Source organism: Hemiscyllium ocellatum, chromosome 4 (genome assembly GCF_020745735.1).
Source record: "Hemiscyllium ocellatum isolate sHemOce1 chromosome 4, sHemOce1.pat.X.cur, whole genome shotgun sequence".
Classification (NCBI taxonomy): domain Eukaryota; kingdom Metazoa; phylum Chordata; class Chondrichthyes; order Orectolobiformes; family Hemiscylliidae; genus Hemiscyllium; species Hemiscyllium ocellatum.
This window is the reverse complement of record NC_083404.1, coordinates 51,166,551-51,187,781: the sequence shown is the minus strand read 5'-3', so window position 1 is coordinate 51,187,781 and position 21,231 is coordinate 51,166,551. Positions and strand designations below refer to the sequence as shown.

Here is a 21,231-nt window from a genome sequence, read left to right as displayed (position 1 = left end):
CTAGGGCAACTGTCTGTGTGGAGTTTGCACATTCTTCCCGTGTCTGCGTGGGTTTCCTCCGGGTGCTCCGGGTGCACGTCAGGTGAATTGGCCGTGCTAAATTGCCCATAGTATTAGGTGCATTAGTCAGAGGGAAATGGGTCTGGGTGGGTTACTCTTTAGAGGGTCGGTGTGGACTGGTTGGGCCGAAGGGCCTGTTTCCACACTGTAGGGAATCTAATTTAATCTAATCAAAATTTGAGCCATGTTCAGATGTGACCTCGGAATAAGAGTCCGGTCAATAACTGAATACTTTCTATCTGAATGCAAAATATTCTTCATTTCATAAATGTTGCCACAAGTAAGACTTCCGTGCTTCTGAACTGTGTTTATTATATTGACAGCTCCAATCTCTCCGTACATGTAATTATTTGCTACCTGGTAGAACCATGAAATTTGGTTGTATAACATTTCATGGAGTTATTGTAAAATGACTGAGAATCGGAGGTAACTGCTGATCACAGTTCACCTCATTCACACTGCTCTAGTTTTGAAGACAGGGCTCTGTTCAAGACAAGGAAAGAATTAGTTTCATATGCCAAGTTTCAACAGGCAAATAATTATCTTTACATTCAGTGACTTGTATTCGTTGCATATGTTTATGTTTATATTTATAAATGTATCTTTATTTCTGTGCTCATGCTCAAGTTCCATTCCATAATCTTGGACTCCGATTTTGGAACTTCCTGGACCCAGATGTGGAGGTCCTGTCCCATTTTAAACAGATTGATTTTTGGTGAGAGCGGAACAGGAGCAGAGAATGATACACATATCATCAAAGCCTGGACTTGGCAGGATAACGTTCAAACAGTTGGTACTGAGTTCAAACAGACTGCATTTTGGCTCTTGCAGGGGACTCGACTTGCAGTGTAGGAGTCACACACTTACAGGCCAGATGAAATGGGTGATATGCTCTAGTTAGCTATCATGATCTGAAGTTATGAAAATCTGCAGTACTTTAAAAAAGTATACTATATGCAAACGGACAGCATATAGATGTCAGTGAGAGTATCAAAAAGCATGGTTCAAGCAATTTCAGTAGCTGTGTGTTGACATCTCCCTAATGTTTTTTATGAATGTTTGGTTGATTTCTAAAAGCTACAATTATCTCAGTTGGGTTCTGAGTTCAGTTGGGTTGACAGTTTAAAGGGGTTACTAAAGGATTGGCTGTCTCTATGATATGGGGTCTGAGTCAAAGCTTTTGTTTTACTTTTATGAGCAGGGAACTGCTTGAGATTTAAGATAAAAGCTTTGAATGGGCTTTCAATGTGAGATTTTTAATTTTATGCTGTATAGTGAAATCTGCATTATATTTTCAGAACATTGTAATTTTTAACTAACGCTTAACTCTTGGAAATTGCCCATTAAAATTACTGGGAGAGTTTTGATGAGTTGGCATGGAGCGTAAGCAGTTATTAGGGATTGATCAGGAAACAGGGTTAGCTTGAATTGGGGTGGGTCTGAAGGACAATGGGGAGATGGATGAGGGATTGTGAAGGGTGTGATCTAGGTGACTGTGAGATGAACTAAAATCTTTTAACACAATTGGGATATAAAGTCCCAGAAAACTGAGACAGGCTATCCGAGCAGCCTGCCTTGGCATTTAATTTGGAACATTAACACTGCTTTCTTTCTTCAGGTGCTGCAAGACCAGCTGCACCTGTTTCTCTCGCACTCTATTTTTGCTTCAGATTTCCAGCACCCACAGTTTGTTTGGTTTATTTTATTTCTAAATCAGTGTTTAGAATTATTTTATACAGCTTTTAAAGAAATGTTTGTAGAATTCGGTCTTATCTGAATCCATTGAACTTGTTTCCTCATAATTGGTAAGAAAAGAAATTGAACAATTTTTGAACAATTTTTTTTCCATCGGCAGAGTTTAAAATACTTCTTTGCTCTTCCAGGGAGAAAATGGCAATCCAGGATTGCCAGGGAGAAATGGACAACGTGGCCTAATGGTAAGATTGAAGCATATCTCAGACCATGTTATGTAATCTCTTATTTGTATTTTTTGTTCTTTCTTTCATTTCCTTTTGAACCCATTGGTTACCATTATATAATTGTTTTACTGTGCATCCAGCAGGTGTTCAGTACCTTAACTCAATGGTCATCCTTCTTGTCTGAGCCTCGGTGTACACTGTCACTGGGCAATTTGATACAGGGGGGAGGTAGAGGACACATTTTCCCCTGGTATTATCATATATTAAAACAAAGTAGACACACACAATCTTCTTCAGAATTCACTGGATAGTACTGGAAAGTGAAAACTTCAGACACTTATCCCAAGCCAAGCTAATTATGCCACTGAATTCCTGCTATATCAGCCATCTCACAATAGGTAAGCAATATAATTGGGATGTGCTGTTTATCTCTGTGGTTTGTAATACTTCTGGATGGTACGTTTACACAATGGACCGTTATAGGGAGAGAACACTGGTTTCTGATCTGTATCTTGTATTTATAACTTATTATTATTCTCTAATGGAGTTTAATTAAAAAAGGTTAGGTATCAATCATTATTTAGATGAAGATGCTGACAATTAGAAGTATCACCATACAAATAACCTCTCTCAAAATCCTTTGATAGGTACATTCTTGGCTTATTTCCATTTTTGATTGGAAATTCATTTCCCTTTCAATTGTAACACATGGCTTTTTCAGTAACCATCTTAACATCTCTAAAGATTGTTCCAAAGATGCATTAAAAGCAAATAAGAGATTAAAGTCCAGAAAAAGATCTGAAGCCTCTGCCCATGATACTTCAGTAACTCAACCATAGTTTTTTGGTTCACCTGAGCTTTTTGCTCTTCACCTTGTCCAAGATTAGCAACTGTGCACTGAGTGCCTGAGCTGATATCTAAATCCTCAGAGCAAAACAAAAATAGATAGGTAGCATTATTACTTGATCATCACTTTACATTTTATGTGGTGTAATGCCTATATGATTACAGTGATTCTGTCAGAGGTGAACAATAACCCTGATTTAGGGCAGCATGGTGGCTCAGTGGTTAGCACTGCTGCCTCACCGTGTGAGAGACCCAGGTTCGATTCCACCCTTGAGCGACTGTCTGTGTGGTGTTTACACATTCACCCTGCGTTTTTCGGGTGCTCCAGCTTCCTCCCACAGTCCAAAAATATGCAGGTTAGATGGATTGACCCTACAGTGTGCGGGCTGGCAGGTTAACTTTGAGAAATGCATGGTCACAGGGATAGGGTGGGTCGGTGTGGACTCGATGGGCTGAATGGCCTCCTTCCACACTGTAGGGATTCTATGATAGGATCAATATTGTAAAATGAGAATGTGCTGAATTATTTATTCTTGCTGCTACATCTGACAATCCATTATTCATGGTATCATGTCAAAATACAGATCATTCTATTATCTAAGCAAATTTATCAGAGTCAAATGTTGCATTTTATAAAGTTAACTGAGCATATATCTTGTCTTGATAACTACGCTAAATGCACAGTATTAAATTAATATTATAATCCATCAAGTTTAAGTGGTATTTTATATATTCCACAGACTGAGTTGAATGTCATTTGGACTAGACTTCTGAAATAATTTCTGTCAGGCCTAGAGTTTTGGCAGATGATGAAGATATGAATGAGATATTGGTTGCTATCATACCTATGTTTCAACTTCTGTGTAATTATTTTCTTTGTGAGCTGTTTGCCAATGCAGTGGCATTTATGGAGTGATAAATAAATAATGGTTTTAAGAAAACAACATAAGCTATATATCCCACCTTAAGAAGCTGAAGGTGGGGTTTGTATGAAATTGTCATTTAATAATTATTCTAAAGTTGTCATTATAAGATTCGCACCCAGGATTCTCAACACATTTTTCAAGTTGGTGACAAGTATGAAAATACACTGAGACTGTACAAGAATCCAAACTTCATTCATAAGCCTTGGGTGGCATAGAATATGGGATCCCAATACAGTGGGCTCATGAAAATTAATGGGAGTGCACTAGCAATGGGAAGATCAATTGATGTTTTTTTCCAGTTTTGGTTTAGTCCTGCCTCCTCTACTCAGCCTCTGATGTTATCAACTATTCACCAGCGTTGTATTTCCCCTTCCTTCTGTCTGAGAAGCTGCACTAATTTTCTTTAAGGAGCATGCTTTACCTGATGGTTTAAAGGTGCCCTGTCACTTCCTTTTAAGACTTTGTGTGGTTTATCTGTGGATTGCTGGAAATGCAGCCCAGTAATGAAGAAAGGGCGTTTTCGACAGATAAGCACTTTAGTGCCTGTACTTAGAGCCTGATCAGCAAATGGAAGAAGAAAATCATAACTTATAAAAGGTTCATGTGGTCTTTTTTATGACAGACTTAACATTTAATTTCCTATAAATGAAAACCAGACATTTGAATTCTTTTTACTATACTAGCAGACTGTTAAATATTTGATACTTAATATATTTGAATAGGAAACTGAGAAAATTAATGTGAATCAATATTTCATTTGTACTAACCATTGAAATTAATTGAATAAGAAAAATAACTAATAATGCAAACTTTAATCTCTGTTTTATATTCTAAAGAGTAAGAGTGAGTATGTTAACACGTGCGATTTAAGCTAAATGGACTCGAGGTGAATACTTTCACTTGTGACAGAGAGTGTTGCCTACCTGGAGTATAAAATCAAAAATTTAGATGCACCATCTTCCAGTTATGGACAGAAAATAGGTTGAATTGATATCGGAATTCATTCTACATATGACTCTTAAGCATAACTTCCTGCTAAGGGTTGTGATTTTGAAGAACTGCTTCTCATATGTTGTTGTATTTTCATGTAGAGTCATAGAGTTGTACAGCACAGAAACAGACCCTTTGATCCAACTCGTCCACGCTGACCAAATATCCTAAATTAATCAAGTCCCATTTTCCAGCATTTGACCCATATCCCTCTAAACCTTTCCTATTCATGTATTTATCCAGATGCCTTTTAAATGTTATGATTATATCAGCCTCTACCACAATGTCATAAAAATGCTTTGTGCAATGTTTTTATAGATGTACAAGTAATTATTCGTATAAGTTTCTCAGCAAAACTTGACAGTGATGACTGTGATTTGGGATCATAAGATGTGGGAGTCATGGAGTTGCAGTTAGACCCACTTGTTGCTAGTGGTAGCAAGTGCCTTTTTCTCCATGAATGAGTAATCATGAAAAATTGTCATGGTCCCAGAGTATTACATGTTGCTCTCTCATCTAAGAGAGATAACTGGTGGTGAGTTTTCCCTTAGGGTCACCACATTTCAAGCCAAGTTGAAGAGTTGAGGCCTTTGAAGTGACCTCAGATGGCATGGGAATTGAATTGCTGCTGTTGCAGTCACTGCCAACTGAGCTACTTGTAGTGAACTATTAACAATTTCAAGTTCTGGCCTCTTGCAACAGTTTTGACTGGAATCCATTCATATTTCATTTTAGTTCGGCAACTTTATTCAGTTTTATTTCTTCCTCAGTGGTTCAGTCATTAGCACTGCTGCCTCACAGCACCAGGGTCCCAAGTTCGATTCCAGCCTCGGGTGACTGTCTGTGTGGAGTTTGCACATTCTTCCCGTGTCTGCGTGGGTTTCCTCTGGGTGCTACTGGTTCCTCCCACAGTCCAAAAATATGCAGGTCAGGTGAATTGGCCATGGTAAATTGCCCATTGTGTTAGGTGCATTAGTCAGAGGGAAGTGGATCTGGTGGGTTACTCTTCGGAGGGTCGGTGTGGACTGGTTGGGCCGAAGGGCTTATTTCCACACTGTAGGGAATCAAATCTAATCTATTCCCTCTGCACAAGATTGTGGACCATAGGGACTGTTCTGTGCTGTACTTTTCTATGTTCTATGTTCTGTGTTCCTCTGTGGTGATCCATGCTGAGTTTCAGTGGGGCAGTGGAATTCATTCCAGTTATAGAACAAGGAAAGCCAGAAGAAGCAACCACACAGTCTGTGTGATCATGAGCATGAATTGTTCTTTACAAGCCTGCAACTTTACTAGTGATTTTCTTCCCTAATGTCCCATAATGTCAGTCTAGATTTACCGAACAGTTTGTCGAGAGTCAGAAATTGTTAGACAGAGATACGGAAATGAATAACGTTGCTTAATTAAAAAGGAAAATGAATATTTTCTAGTCAAACTATTGAAGGAGCCTGGAATTTAAAATAGCTTTCAATTTAACTAAGTTGTACAGACCTTTTCTTTGGACAGTCTACCTCCAATCAGAAATGAGAACCCAATAATGGTTCACACATTTGTTTAATGTAGGTCTTCATATGGCGGTACAGTGGCTCAGTGGTTAGCACTGCTGCCTCACAGCACCAGGGAGCCTGGTTTGGTTCCAGCCTCGAGCCATTGCCTGTGTGGAGTTTGCACATACTCCCAGTGTCTGCATGGGTTTTCTCTGGGTGCTCTGGTTTCCTCCCATAGTCCAAAGATAGACTAGGTGAATTGGCCATATTAAACTGCCTATAGTGTTCTGGGATGTGTAATTTAGGTGCATTAGTCAGGGCTAAATGTAGAATAATAGGGTAGGGGAATGGGTCTGGGTGGGTTTCTCTTTGGAGGCTTGGTGGGGTGGACTTGTTGGGCCAAATGGCCTATTTTACATTGTACAGATTCTGTGATACCCAAAACATTCAAAATTTGAACTCAATTTTTGTAATTTTATTAAAAGTTGGGTATATACCCTTGATTGTCAGCTCTTCCTGGCCAGTTTAGCCTGTGTGACCTCTTTGAAACCAGATCTTCACCTGACAGGCCTTCAGCTAGTGGGAGACCTGAGTTAAGACTGCATTCAGAGCATGATGCTTTTACATGACCCAAACTTTATACATAAGGATCCCACTGGCTTTGGGTGGTCAGCTCCACCACAGCAGGATTCGATTGTGACATCATTTCATTTTAACTATTCTTCTGTCCAGTTCTAACAGGCTGGAAGGGTTAATTATCCTTTCTATGCCACCTCTCCATGTACAATATATGTTTTGAGCAGCAATTTTACCGCACAGTCTTAGTCACTGGGGAAAACATTCAACATTTAATGATTTCCTATAGCCATAAGGTATCGTCATTAGTTGGATGGAATATTCCAGATAAAATGTTCCATAATTGCTCCTGCTTCTGGCTGGCTTGCCAATGAATTTTTAAAATTAGATTGAGTTCAACAGAAGATGTAAGTGGCTGATGAAAGCAACGAGAAACAAAATGCAATGTAAGTTCTTGAAAGTCAGCATTCTGGCATTTGTTTTGTCAACTTTTGATACGCTGACTTAATTATAAAATAACTTCATAGTATTTTAATATAATATTCCTTTTTGAATATATAGCTTTTTCCCTCGACATTCCTATGCATCTGTTTGTACTATAAAATTAGGAACATTAGCAAGACCTGATAAAATAATTTCCAGTGAAAAGCCCACACTTCCTATGTTAATACTGAGTGGCATTGACCTTCCAATTGCAAAAGTCCTAAGAAAGAACAATGAAACAATTCTTTGCTTGCCTCCCTGGTGGCATTCATTTCTTTTGGTTAGAAGATTGTGGATGCGAAGCTATTCTAGGGTTTGAGCACAAACAAGGATAACAGTTTAGTGAAGGAACAGACATATTTCCAAAGGTATCTTTCAGGGTTCTGACTGCTCAGGTAAATGCAAAAGTTTCTTTCACTCTTTGAAGAAGACCAGTCATTTATTTGATGCCTAGGCCAATATTTCTCCTTTCGCATTATTATCATGAACAGCTTCACTAATCACTTGAGAGGTGGGTAGAGCAGCAACATGCATTGATAAGTCCATAAATTCATTATTGAGGAATCTTTTACAAAAGCAAGTAGCTAATGAGTGGAATTTAATGAGTGCAGACGCCATCCCCACAATTTCATCCCATCAAGGGCTTGGTGGTGGCTGGGGAAGCATTTAATCAGGAAGAAGAGTCGGAACTGGGGACCAGTCCATCTTTGCAACTCCACCCAAGCATCCAGCCCCATCACCAGTTGAGACTCTTAAGTCAGTCTGCCATTTCAGGGTCTCGTACTGTCTCTAGGTAACCCCATGTCAGGCAGGGAATTCACCATGCCATGAGCACAGTAAGCAAATCCTGGCATATTTACTTCCAGGCTTCTGGATGAGTTTGTTGTTAAAATAGCCACCATTCCCTGATCAAGAGACCCAACATTGGGAAGTGGGATGGCCTGCTGACAGCCATCCCCTTTCACTGCTAACTCCATAAATCGCCTATCCACTATTACCCGCATCCTGTGAATCCCCTCCCACTATCCTCTATCTGTGAGCCTGGGATCAGTTGATGGCCTTGCATTGTTGTCATTCCAGCAGAAGCTATTACCTCTCTGGTGGCACTGTGTTCAGTTGATCTGCCAACCTCTCAGTGGCTAGCCAACCTCAGTTGGCAGGACTTCCATCACTCCAGCAGGATCCTTGATTCTGGGAAGGCCAACCTCTGGGCAGTCAAGTGCTCAAATGGCACATAATTCAACAGGGTGAAAGTGAGGACTGAAGATGCTGGAGATTAGAGTCAAGATTAGAGTGGTGCTGGAAATGCACAGCAGGTCAGACAGCATCCGAGGAACAGGAGAATTGATGTTTCGAGCAGGAGCTCTTCATCAGGAATGGTTCCTGATGATGACCTCCTGCCCGAAATGTTGAATTTCCTGTTCCTCAGATGTTGCCTGACCTGCTGTGCATTTCCAGCACCACTCTAATGTTCCCATAATTCAACAGAACATGCCTGAAAGAAGTGATGTGAGACTTTCACCGGCTCTGCAGCCAGTGGGTGAGAAACTCTGTCAGATCTGTTAAATACAGCCCAGCATTAGATTTGCATACATCCATAGCAAAGTGTTGATCTCTGGACTCCAGACCATGAGAAGAAAGGATAGTGACCAAAGGAGAAAGTGCAGGAAAGATTTCCAAGGATGTCACCAGAAGATTGGATGCAAAATCAAGTTGGATTGATCCAGCTCCAGGTGTTTTCTCAAGAAAATAGAAGTTCAAGAGCATATTAGATAGAGGATCTTAAAATTATAAAATGGTTTGATAGAATTAATGTGGAGAAACTGTTTCGACCGGATGAGGAGATTGCCCCAACAGATCAAATCTCGATTTAGGATGAATATTTTCAGAGTCTGAGAATATGTAGCCAATTGCCACATGTTGTAATGAAGTAGACACCATTAACACATTGATGGAGAGACTTTGGACAGAGGAACATAGGAACATGGGTAAGCCATTCAGCCTCTCGAGTCTTCCACCATTCAATGAGATCATGGCTGTTATGTGGCCTAACTCCATATTCTCGCTGTTAGCTCTTTGCCTTTGCTTAACAAAAATTAATCAATCTCAGATTTAAATTTAACAACTGATCCTGCATCCACTGCCACCAGTGGAAAGGAGTTCTAAACATCTACCAGCCCTTGTGAGTGTGAGTGCTTCCTCACGTCTCTCCAAAAAGTGGGGGAGGGAGGTGGGGTGCACAGTAGCTCAGTGGTTAGCACTGTTGCCTCACAGTGCCAGGGGCCCAGATTAAATTCCACCCTCAGTGACTGTCTGTGTGGAGTTTGTAAATTCTGTTTGCGTCTGCAAGGGTGTCCTCTGGGTGCTCTGATTTTCCTCCCACAATCCAAAGGTTTGCTGGTTAGATGGGTTAACCATGCTAAATTGCTCATGGTGTCCAGGGATATGCAGACTAGGTGGATTAGCCATGGGAAATGTAGGGGTACAAAGATAGGATAGGAGAGTGGGTCTGGGTTGGATGCTCTTCGGAGGGTTAGTGTGGACCGATGGGCCAAATGGCCTGCTTCCACGTGATAGGGATTCTATGATTAAATGGTCTAGCCCTAATTCACAGGCTATGCCCCCTAGAATCCCCAACCAGTGGAAATTATTTATACTTACCTCTCTTTTCCTGTTAGACCCCTTAACCTTAATCTTCTAAATAAACCTCATCCCTTAACCTTCTAAATTCTAGAGAAAACAGGCTAATTTGTGTAGTCTCTTCTCATAACTTCATACTTGAAGTCCAGGTATCATTCTTGTAAACCTACATTGTACTCCCTCTAAGGCCAATACATCCTTCCTAAAATGTGGTGACCGCATCTACTCATAGTACTCCAATGGTGGGGTGCTCTAACCAGGCTTTTGTGTAACTGCAGTATAATGTCTAGTTCTCAAGGCTAACAACCATTTGCTTTCCTGATTGTTTTCTGTACCTTTTCATGACATTTTAAAGTACTGTGTACCTGGACCCCTCAAGCATCTTTTTACATGCACTTTATTTAATTTCACACTATCTAGAAAGTACCGTGATCTATTTGTTTTCACTCCAAAATGGAACAGCTGACACTTGCTTAATTGAACTTCATCTTCCATTGTTTTGCCATTCATTTAGTCTATCAATATCCCTTTGTAAATTTATGCTATCATCTACACTGTTTACAATGCTGCCTATGTTTGTGTCATGAGCAAGTTTGGACATAATACGTTCTATGCCATTATCCAAGTTGTTAATAAATAATGTGACACATACACAGTGATATTAGAGAGAGAATTGAAAGATATTAGGGAGTGTGGGAGCAACATTTGGAGGAGGAGAGGTCTTGCAAGTAGCAAAAATACCAATATTGACCAATTGAACAATGGTCTACTTCAGTGTTACTAATTCTATGTAATATATCATGGTAGATCATAAACTGAGTGCATCTTTTCAAAAAGGTAAAGTTCCCCTTCAACATTTTACCCTGCCTGTTCAGAACCATATCATACCATGAGACTGATTTATATTCTGGAACATTATCCCACATCAGAAGTGTATTGCAGTATTATTTCAGACCACTTCCTAAGTAGCAAAACAGATGATAACCTTTTCTAATACTACAAAAATAAGTTTTGAACAACACAGAAGGAGGAATTAATTGAACTGGCATCTTGTCCAAAGTCCAGTCTAAGAAAGTGAATTAACTCACAGCCACATTTCAATATAGCTTTTGACAAATAAATAAAAAAACCCGAGTGTGAAGAGCAATTATCCACTGTTTTCCACCTCAAAATAATTCCAAGATAAATATTTGTTGTTTCTTTATTGGACAATGCATTGCATCTTCTAGTAAAGCACAATTTAAATCAGCAGTAGTGTGTAGGCTATTAAAATCTTGCTTTAGCAATAAAAGTTGATCTTTGTTTTATTTCAGTTTCATTCATTCCAATCAATTTCTCATTATTGACCTTTTACAAACACTAGACATTTCTGGACAAAAATAAACACGTTAGTTATTGATGCCCTCCTCAGATCTTGCTCATCATTTTCTCTTCATTTTCATTTTGTAATGCTAGCAAAGTGTAAAATATGATCTGACAAATTAAACTCCAATATGACTTTTATTTAAGCAATTAACTATTAATTCTGATGTCTCTTGAACTGTTGGAAAGCTAAAAATGTGTTGCTGGTTAAAGCACAGCAGGTTAGGCAGCATCCAAGGAACAGGAAATTCGACGTTTCGGGCCAGAGCCCTTCCTGATGAAGGGCTCTGGCCCGAAACGTCGAATTTCCTGTTCCTTGGATGCTGCCTAACCTGCTGTGCTTTAACCAGCAACACATTTTCAGCTCTGATCTCCAGCATCTGCAGACCTCACTTTTTACTGTTGGAAAGCTACTCAAAGTACCTTTTCTAGGTATTTCTAATAATACATTGTGGCTCTGTACATTTTGTACTGACAAAATTTAAGTACTGCAGAAGAAAACATCTGTTACATTTTCCTTGAAGGGCTTAATCCTGTTTGTGATATCATTTCTTTGATGAACAATATTGTGCCAATAATTTCAATGAATATACCACTTCAATATGAAGCTCATTGGTACCATATGGTAAATAGATTGTGATTTAGATCAATGAAGTGGTCACTTTTGCATGTAATCCGAAAAATACTGAATCAAAAAGTGTACAGAAGTCTTTTTTGTTTCTCGTGTTCCTTTTTATCCATTAAATCAATTCATAAAATTCTCTGCAATTGCACATTATTTTTAAAATATCATTTGACCAACTGATAGCACTTAACGAAAAATAATATTATAAGTCTTCAGGTAATCTTCTACACTTTAGCATGAAGAATTCGTTCAAAATTGTTATGGGATTGCAATCACAATAGTTTATAAATTATTGTATTAAGAACAAAATTAAACTTACTGCTTTTTATCTTTTGTGATTGCACTTTGTGTTTCTCACTATTGCTGTAAAATCCTGTCAATTATATTATTCTGTAACTTCAAACTTGGGAAGTCAGTATTTGGCAACAGCAGCATGGCTTTGGGGGAAAGAGAGATGGAGGCAGAGAGTTGTATATGCAGAAGGAAACTATCTTTGACAATGCAGCAAAACTACTGGAGTGTCAGCCTAGATTATACATTGAAGTTCCATATTAAGGCTCAAGCTAAAGGTCTTGTGATGGAATATTACCATATGAGCTATGCTCTCGCAAAGTTATTTTGCATTAATATTAGTGAGGAAGTGTAATCTTCATTATTACGTCTTTTAAGGTTTTGACAATTATGTCTAGTGAGAACTATGAGATAACAATTACTTCATAGAAAAAGCACATGTTGTTGCATAAGGTGTGATCTCTTACTTCATTACAAAACCTGTATCTCCCATGTTCTCCATCATCTGCGGCTGAACCGAGTGTTTAATGACAGCAATGATGCTCAGTGCAGTATGTGCACTAATGTGGAACTGCACTGGATCATGCAAACTAGAAGATCCTAAAGTTAAAAATCACACAACATCAGATTATAGTCCAACAGGTTTATTTGGAAACAGTAGCTTTCAGAGCGCTGCTCCTTCATTAGGTGATTGAGGTTCAATTGTGCAATGCCACAGGCTACAGTAATCCCAGCAGAGCAATAGTTGGAATGTGACAGTTGTTCTCTCTGGCCCCAGTTTAGGGAATAGCAAAGATTCTGTTTCTGATTTCCCTTCAAGTACAAATACAAAGCAATTACTCAGGTTGACCTTAGCAACAATCAGAATTGGTGCTGAACCACTGTAACCTTTGGCCATATTATAGTCCAACAGATTTAATGGAAGCACACTAGCTTTCGGAGCAACGCTCCTTAATCACCTGATGAAGGAGCGTCGCTCCGAAAGCTAGTGTGCTTCCAATTAAACCTGTCGGACTATAACCTGGTGTTGTGTGATTTTTAACTTTGTACACCTCAGTCCAACACCGGCATTTCCAAATCATGGCCAATAAACACATTGGGCTGAATCTTACAAAAACACCCTAAGAACTGTGGTTGCTGGAAATCTGAAAGATAAACTGAAATTGCTGAAGAAACTCGGCAGGTCTGGCAGCATCTCTAGAGAGAAAGAAGGTTAAACTCTTTGGGTCATTGGACCCAAAACGTTAACTCTGCTTTTGTCTCCTCAGATCCTGCCAGACCTGCTGAGTTTTTCCAGCAATTTCTTGTTTTTGTTTAGGCCGAATTTGTGTTTTTCTGGCTGTGTCAGTTCCGTTGACTTTCATGGAGGGTATCTCACTGTGAGGCCTAGCAAGAGTTTTTCACCATATCTCACCAAACTCACCTCATTAACTACCTATCTATGATGCTCTTCTTGCCTGATTCTAGCCTCAACTGGATGTTTGTCATTGACAAAACAGTTTGCCACTCAATGGATATTCACCAAAAGATAAGCATCCCTGGCACCTGTGCCACATTTGAAAGACTGCAGTGCACCTGGGCAAATGTTGGTAATCCAATATTACCCTTCACTGGCAGCATAATGGCATAGCGACACAAAGCTAAGTTTCTCATGGCACATAGCTGTCTTGGCTGAGACTTCCTCAGAAGTATAACCCCATTCTCTCATCCTTGTCATTATTTAACTACCAGACCACACACTTTACCTTTCCTTATCTACATTCCATCCGAATACCTGATTTAAGTCTCAGCTACTCTGTTCCTAATGCCCACTGTAAACCCACATCGTGTCATTGTTCAGTTGGAAAATATCACATGCAGGCAAACAATTGGACAGTGAGGATCATATAATTGCTACAGGGCAGAAAGAGGCTATTCAGCCCATCGAGTCTGCCATGAGCAACCACCCAGACCCACACCTTCTCCCATCACTGTCAACTCTACATTTACCATGGCTAATCCACCTTACCTGCACATCTTTGGACTGTGGGAGGAAACTGGAGCATTTGGCGGAAAGCCAAGCAGGCACAGGGAGAACATGCAAAGTCCACAAAGACAGTCTCCCAAGGCTGGAATCGAACCTGGGCTCCTACAGGTACATCCTGACACCTCCACACCCTCCTCAGAACTCAAAATGCAGACACCCTGTACAGTATATGCCCCTGACTGACAACATGCAATTCCCTGACTATTCATGATGATCATTGCCCACTCTCTGGACTGTGGGTGGACATATCCTGTGACTGTGAGAGTGCAGCTGTGCTGCTGGACTCTGTGTGATCTGCTTCTTCAAAGCTAAAGAAGTGTCCCTCAACCTGAAACATTGACTCTGTTTTCTTTCCACAGACACTGCCAGACCTGTTGAAGATCTCCAGCAATTTCTGTTTTTAGCCCTGCGATGTAGCATTTTCCAATCTGGAAGCTGCATGCCTGTTATGTATACAACGTGGTCTTGCAGTAGCCTTTCAGTGCTGGTTGCCAATGTGCCCTGTGTTGTTTGTGCTTCCTGAACATCCTGAAGTGGATTGGAGATTGGCATGAGGATCTGGAGGGGTTTGTAGTGTCCATTGATGAGAGGTTTGTAGAAGTGCTCGTGGATCTATCCCTGAGACATAGTTGCATGGTGAACAGCGTGGAGGCTCCTCAGAGCCAGAGTTGAGGTTATGTCGCCAGGTACCTGCTCTGACTTCTGTTTTGAGAATTCAGCATCTAGTTTGCTCATGACAGGCGGTAAATTGGAAAGTTATGAGTTACTGGGGCAAGGTGTATGGTTAATAAAACTGTCAACAAGTAATAATCCCCCTTGATAGGTGATCCACAGCTGCTCAGCAAGAAACTCACCCCAACACTTAGAACTTAGTTAGATGAAACTGTAATTTTGAAGAAGTGATGAAGAGGATTGATGACGGCAGAGACGTGGGTGTGATCCAGATTAGTTTAGGATATCTAGTCAGCATGGACAAGTTGGACCAAAGGGTCTGTTTCTGTGCCGTATGTTTCTATGGCTCTAAGTTGCTCCCAACATTGAGATAGGCCTTGATGGATGTCTCGTGTGATTCTGCCACATTCTTTGTCTTAGCCCATGTCATTCAAGCTCCCGTAAGATTTCACCTAAATATACTGGTTCAACCATAAGAACAAAAAAAATTCAAATTACAAAAAACATGGTCAATACCCATAGAATTATAAACCAAAACACAGCAGCGCTTTTAGGAAAGATAGAATCAATGCAACCTATCCTTCACCGCCTTCCAGTCCTCATTTACATGCTGACCATCACAAATATCATGTGAAAACTCAACAATAGTTCTGCCTGGAAACTGATGGCATCCAGCCATCGCTCCCTGTCTCGATTCCCCCACTATCTCAAACTCATGAAACATGCAGCAAAAATGTACTCCAGTTAAATATTAGGGAGATCAGTGCCATTGTCATTAGTCCTCACCTCAAACAAAGGTTCCCTAGTTACTGATTCCATCTCTCTCCCAGGTGACTGGCTGAAGTTAAACCAGACTGTTCATAATCTTGACATTTTATATACGTTTGTCTATGTCCCTTCTAAGACTGTTTGTCCCCAATTCTGAAATATAACCCACAATTCTGCCCCAACCCAGCTCTTTTGTCATTGAAAACCTCATCCACACCTTAGCTTCTTTCAAACATGACTTTTCAAACACAGAAAACTCTGCTTTGGCATGTCTCACATTAAATTTACCTACCAAATCTGTGCTCACTGACATACTTTGGTTCCTAGTTAAAATCTTTGAATTCTTGTTTTCAATTCCCTTCATGGCCTAGCCACTCTCGATTCTGTAACCTTCCAGCCCTACAACTCTCTGAGAACCCTGTGCTCCTCTTTACAATTTTATTTGCTTCATCATTGGTGGTTATGCCATAAATTACTTTGGCCTTACCTCTGGAATTCCCTTCCTAAACCTCTCTTCCACTGTACCTTGCTTTCCTTCTTTAAAAGGACCCTTAAAACCTAGCTTTTTGGCAATGCTGCAATCATCCGATCTAATGAGTGTTCAAGGCAGCATCGCCTCATCAAAGATTGTGTCCATTATTTAATTAAGTGGCTGTGTGTATATTTGTTTTATAATGCACTTGTAAAGCATCTTGCAACATTTTATGCGAAAGGTATTATTTAATACAGTTGTGACTGGGCGTAAATAAAACAGGAGGCAACAAGAGTTAGTTAAAGATATTTATTTGTGACGGAGCCAGAACAAAACTGTGCTCCTTGGATGCTGCCTGACCTGTTTTTTCCAGCACCACGCTTTATCAACTCTGACACTCCAGCATCTGCATTTCTCCTGAGATATTTTTGTCATCATAGCCAAATGAACAGTTTAAAAAGTGCACAATGGAGTTGAGCATTCAATATGAATTTTCGTTTGCAACCAGAATGATAAAGTACTTTATGTATAGGCCTCTGATTCAATCCTCAAAGTAGTCTAACAATTGAACTTTAGGCTTTAATTTATACAGGACGATTGTAACACAGTATGTTATTTGTTTTAATGAAAATGTAAAAGGTGGGAGAGAGAGGGACAGCGGTCATAACATTTTGTACAATAACCATTTTTGTCTCATAAAAGTCAAAGGTTTTACATTGCCGCTTAATGCCAAAATAGAAGATAGACTTGCTGTGTTACACAATGCAAGCCACTAATAAGAGGTCACCAATCAGTTCCTCAGTACTTTACCGTGAAATTCATATAATTTTAGTAACGTTCAGAACATTTCTAATATGCAAAGCATATTAAATTAACCTTTCTGAAGAACATAATGAGAGAAACAAAACTGTGTGTGATTGTTGGAGTCATTTGCTGTGTAGGTTACAGCCCCATCACATGAATGGGAGTAGTTTTATTTAGAAGTTTAAAGTTTAGTGTTCAGACATTTGTCAGAAAGATGTATGTTACCAAATTATTCTCAACATTTTTCAATGGTTATTTTGTCTTTGTTCACAATACTTATAAACTATTTTAGATGCTTAAAAACATTTTTACAACAATTATTAAAGATATTTTTGTGAAGACCAAAATTTTTATTTCCAATGTCCCAATTGCCTGTATATATAATTAGGAGAGAAACATTGTTTAATTTGGGAAGAATTTTAAGATGAGTTTTTATCATACAGTGACATCCATAATCATTACTGATGACTGGAACAAGGAATGGTAATGAAGAAGTATATTGGAAATCAACTTTAAAATTTTAGATCCTATTTTCAGAAGCTGTTATGGGCATGAAATACATAATACTTAGATGAATTTATAATTGTTATAGTAGGTGGTCTTGGACCATTCGGGGTAGATTTTGATCATATTTGAGAGAGGAGCATGTGTTGATGAAAATTTGATGCCCGACCTATTCTAACTCCGAGACCTTATTAGCATTCCACTTTTTCACATCCTGTTTGTAATGTGCAGGAAGCAACTATTGGTCTTTCTGCCAGTCTGGGAATGGCAAACTGGGCTTTGGATGAATCGTAAGCAAGGCAATTGCATTGCTTTTCAGGAGAATTTCTGGATGCACAAAGAAAGGCAAATTTTCTTTTTTATGTAAAAACACATTTGGCCTTCCCTGCATGACCCAACTGTCTTTGAGCTCTCCTGTGGCACCAAGATAGGGCCTTACATTAATGTGAATATACCATGACCTGTCTATTGAAAAAAAGACTTGATGGGCTAATTGGCCTGCTTCTGTGAGTCCACACACTGGAATTTATGGTTCTGACTGGGGAGGGGAAAGAATAGGAAGTCAGTTTGCTCATGTCTCTGTCAAATCAAGAGTTCACCAGGCAATTAGTGGCCAACAGGCAAGTATTAGGAAGGGAGGGGAGGATCAATGTGCGAAACCTTGGGTAGGACACCAAGCAGGAGAGGGGTTAGGCTGTGAACTGAAAGGCTTCCAGTCTCAGCTTCTACACCGCTGCCATTTGCTCTGTACTTTCTCTATGTCAGCTTTAAAGTGTTGGAATAAAGTACATTAATGCCCACACTCTGTCAGCTTCAGTGGTAGACCCTGCTGCTGCATACAGCCACAGTTCCAATTACAAGCTTTTCCTTTCAGCTGGGTGCTATTTCCTCAACTGCTGATAATGTGTTGCTGGTTAAAGCACAGTAGGTTAGGCAGCATCCAAGGAACAGGAAATTTGATGTTTCAGGCCTCAAACCTGGCTTATATTCTGAGATTTTTATCTCCATGCAATGACTGAAAAATGACAATTGATTTGGCCTTTAAAAAGCTAGTTTGTCAATGTTTTTCATAAAGGGGTAGGCAAGCTTCTGATTTAGATATCTGCTTACCCTCTGTGATATCAGAGACTGGCAGGATGACATTGAATTGCTGACTCGATGTTGTCGCACTGTATTTTAGCTCAGTGCAGAGTGGAAAGGTAAGAAGCAAGGTCCAGCCCAATGTTTTTTTTTATTCATTCACCAGATGAGAGTGACACTTTGTAAGCCAGAATTTATTGCCCATACTTAATTGCCCAGAGGGCAGATAGGAGTTAACCACATTGCTGTGGGTCTGGAATCACATGCAGGCCAGACTAGTAAGGATGGTTACAGAGACTCCTCCATCGCCAGACCATAGCAACACGATGGCTGGAGGAAGGACACCTCATCTTCCCTCTAGGAACCCTCCAACCACAAGGGATGAATTCAGATTTCTCCAGTTTCCTCATTTCCCCTTCTCCCACCCTGTCTCAGTCCCAACCTTCGAACTCAACACCACCTTCTTAACCTGCAATCTTCTTTCTGACCTCTCCACCTCCACCCCCACTCCGGCCTATCACCCTCACCTTGACCTCCTTCCCCCATAGCATTTCCAATGCCCCTCCCCCAAGTCCCTCCTCCCTACCTTTTATCTTAGCCTGCTTGGCACACTTTTCTCATTCCTGAAGAAGGGCTCATGCCTAAAACGTCGATTCTTCTGCTCCTTGGATGCTGCCTGACCTGCTGCGCTTTTCCAGCAACACATTTTCAGCTCTGATCTCCAGCATCTGCAGTCCTCACTTTCTCCTAGTAAGGATGGTAGTTTCCTTCCCTAAAGGACACTAGTGAAACAGATGGGTTTTTCTGACAATTGTCAATGGATTTATGGTAATCATTTAACTCTTCATTCCAAATTTCTTTTAATTGAATTCAATTTTAACATTTGCTGTGGCAGGATTTGAACCAGAGTCCCCTGGGTCTCTGGATTGACAGTCCAGATATAATACCACAAGGTCATCCCCTCTCTTCTGTCTCGATGATTGCCCTCATCTTCAGATAGACACTTCTTCCCTCCATCATGAATCAAAATGACAGTCTGCAGGATACTGCTTGTGGGTTCCCAACAGCAATTTAAGTGCCCGTCCATTGGGATTTTGCCAGGGAAGTAAGTACACCAGATGTTGATTTTGTTTTTGCCATTTTAAGAAAACATGCATACTCAGATCTTCCTGTCTTCAGATAATCACGCTTGGAACTGTTGACATACTTACTGCACAAACATGCCCAGAAAATGCAAATTTCTGATGGGCAATTAATCACCCTGTATCCAGAACCTTATGAGAAACTCTCCAATTCTGAGTTAGAATCAGAAACAAGTTCTGACCTACTTGCCTGAATTGTTATCCGTTGAATGTCAAATAAATAAGAAACATGCCCGAGTCCTGTGTAACTATTCTACTGCATTCACCCCACCACCCCATTCCATTACTGCCAACTGAATCCTTTCTGACTCCATCCCTTGACCCACAAGGATAATCTCCTTGACCCACTGTACCCTCTTATCAACTTGCCACTCTGCCCCTTCATACACCAACCTGCTACCAACCTGCTACCCGATTCCTTTACCAACCTGCCAGCTTACCCCTTTACCTACCAGCACCAAGATATCACCTAAAGAGGGAAACTTCACAGTATAGCATTAGATTCAGTAATGACTTCACACATCTTTGAAATCTTTGTGCATCTCCAGCTATTTGTAACTGGATTGCCAGCTTGTACTCTCTGTCCGGTGCATTGTTGCAATAGTTTTCTTCACTGGTGTGTTTTTGCTTAGTCCTGTGGTTCTTCCATTTTCATCACTGTGGAGGTGGTTTGAATCTCATGAATGGTCACAATGCTAAGCTCTGTGCATGCTGATAGTCCTGCCAATGGACTATCAATGCCAGCAGGCAGAGGATTTTGGGAATCCAAGCTGATTGCCACCTCAGTGCGATTGTGCTACTGCGCAGAATTGATGATCCATTAGATACTGAGACAGTCTTTTATAGATTGTACCGTGGAGCACCACTTGTTGTGGCACATGTCTTTTAGGACGCAAAGTGATAGTGTGTTCGCACTAGCTCCGGCAGGGTGTGTCAACCTGCCTTTTGATGACTTACAATGTTGATGGTTTGTCTTATAACATTGACATGTGTGTGAGGTTGACAATATGAGAGGTTTGGTCAACTTCCAAAGGTTGCTTTTCAGTTGATTGACTGTTCACTTCATTGATATGTTTGTGTACATTGGATAAATTTTCAGAACTGTGGTGGTGTGCTCTTTTGTTGGTCCGTTGAGCTTTATTCTGGGGTTTAGTTTGGCTTTTGAAAGCAGAATTTTTGCCCATTGGCTTTTGGAGTGACATGCTTTGCAAGACTTGAGAAAATTCTGGACAGCTTCTGGATGGCTGTGACATATTGTATCCATTACAGACCTTGCTGGTTGGATGCACTTTGCTGACCATAGCAATAGTGCTGCCTGCACCCACAGCAGGTTGTTGATTTTGGTCTGCAACTATGACTTCATGCTGATGTCCATCTTCCAACAAAGATTCAACAGTATGGTCCTTTTTTTTGCACAGAAGATGTTTACAGCATGTTTTGTTTGGAGTAGAGACAATTACTCACTTGATTAAATCCTACTCATGCCTTTTGCTGTGGAATATGGTGACAAATCCATCAATGATCTCTTGGAATTTCCATCTGTTCAACATGAGTGTGAGTC

At 40.2% G+C, this 21,231-nt stretch overlaps 1 protein-coding gene across 1 annotated transcript in view; it reads left to right on the top strand.

Annotated features, from left to right (window-relative positions):
• Positions 1-21,231, top strand: part of LOC132815198 (collagen alpha-1(XXI) chain-like) — a 114,287-nt gene that overhangs the window by 46,806 nt on the left and 46,250 nt on the right. The window contains exon 11 of the mRNA XM_060824013.1: positions 1,944-1,997. Coding sequence (XP_060679996.1) covers positions 1,944-1,997 — 54 coding nt within the window. The remainder of the gene's footprint in view (positions 1-1,943; positions 1,998-21,231) is intronic.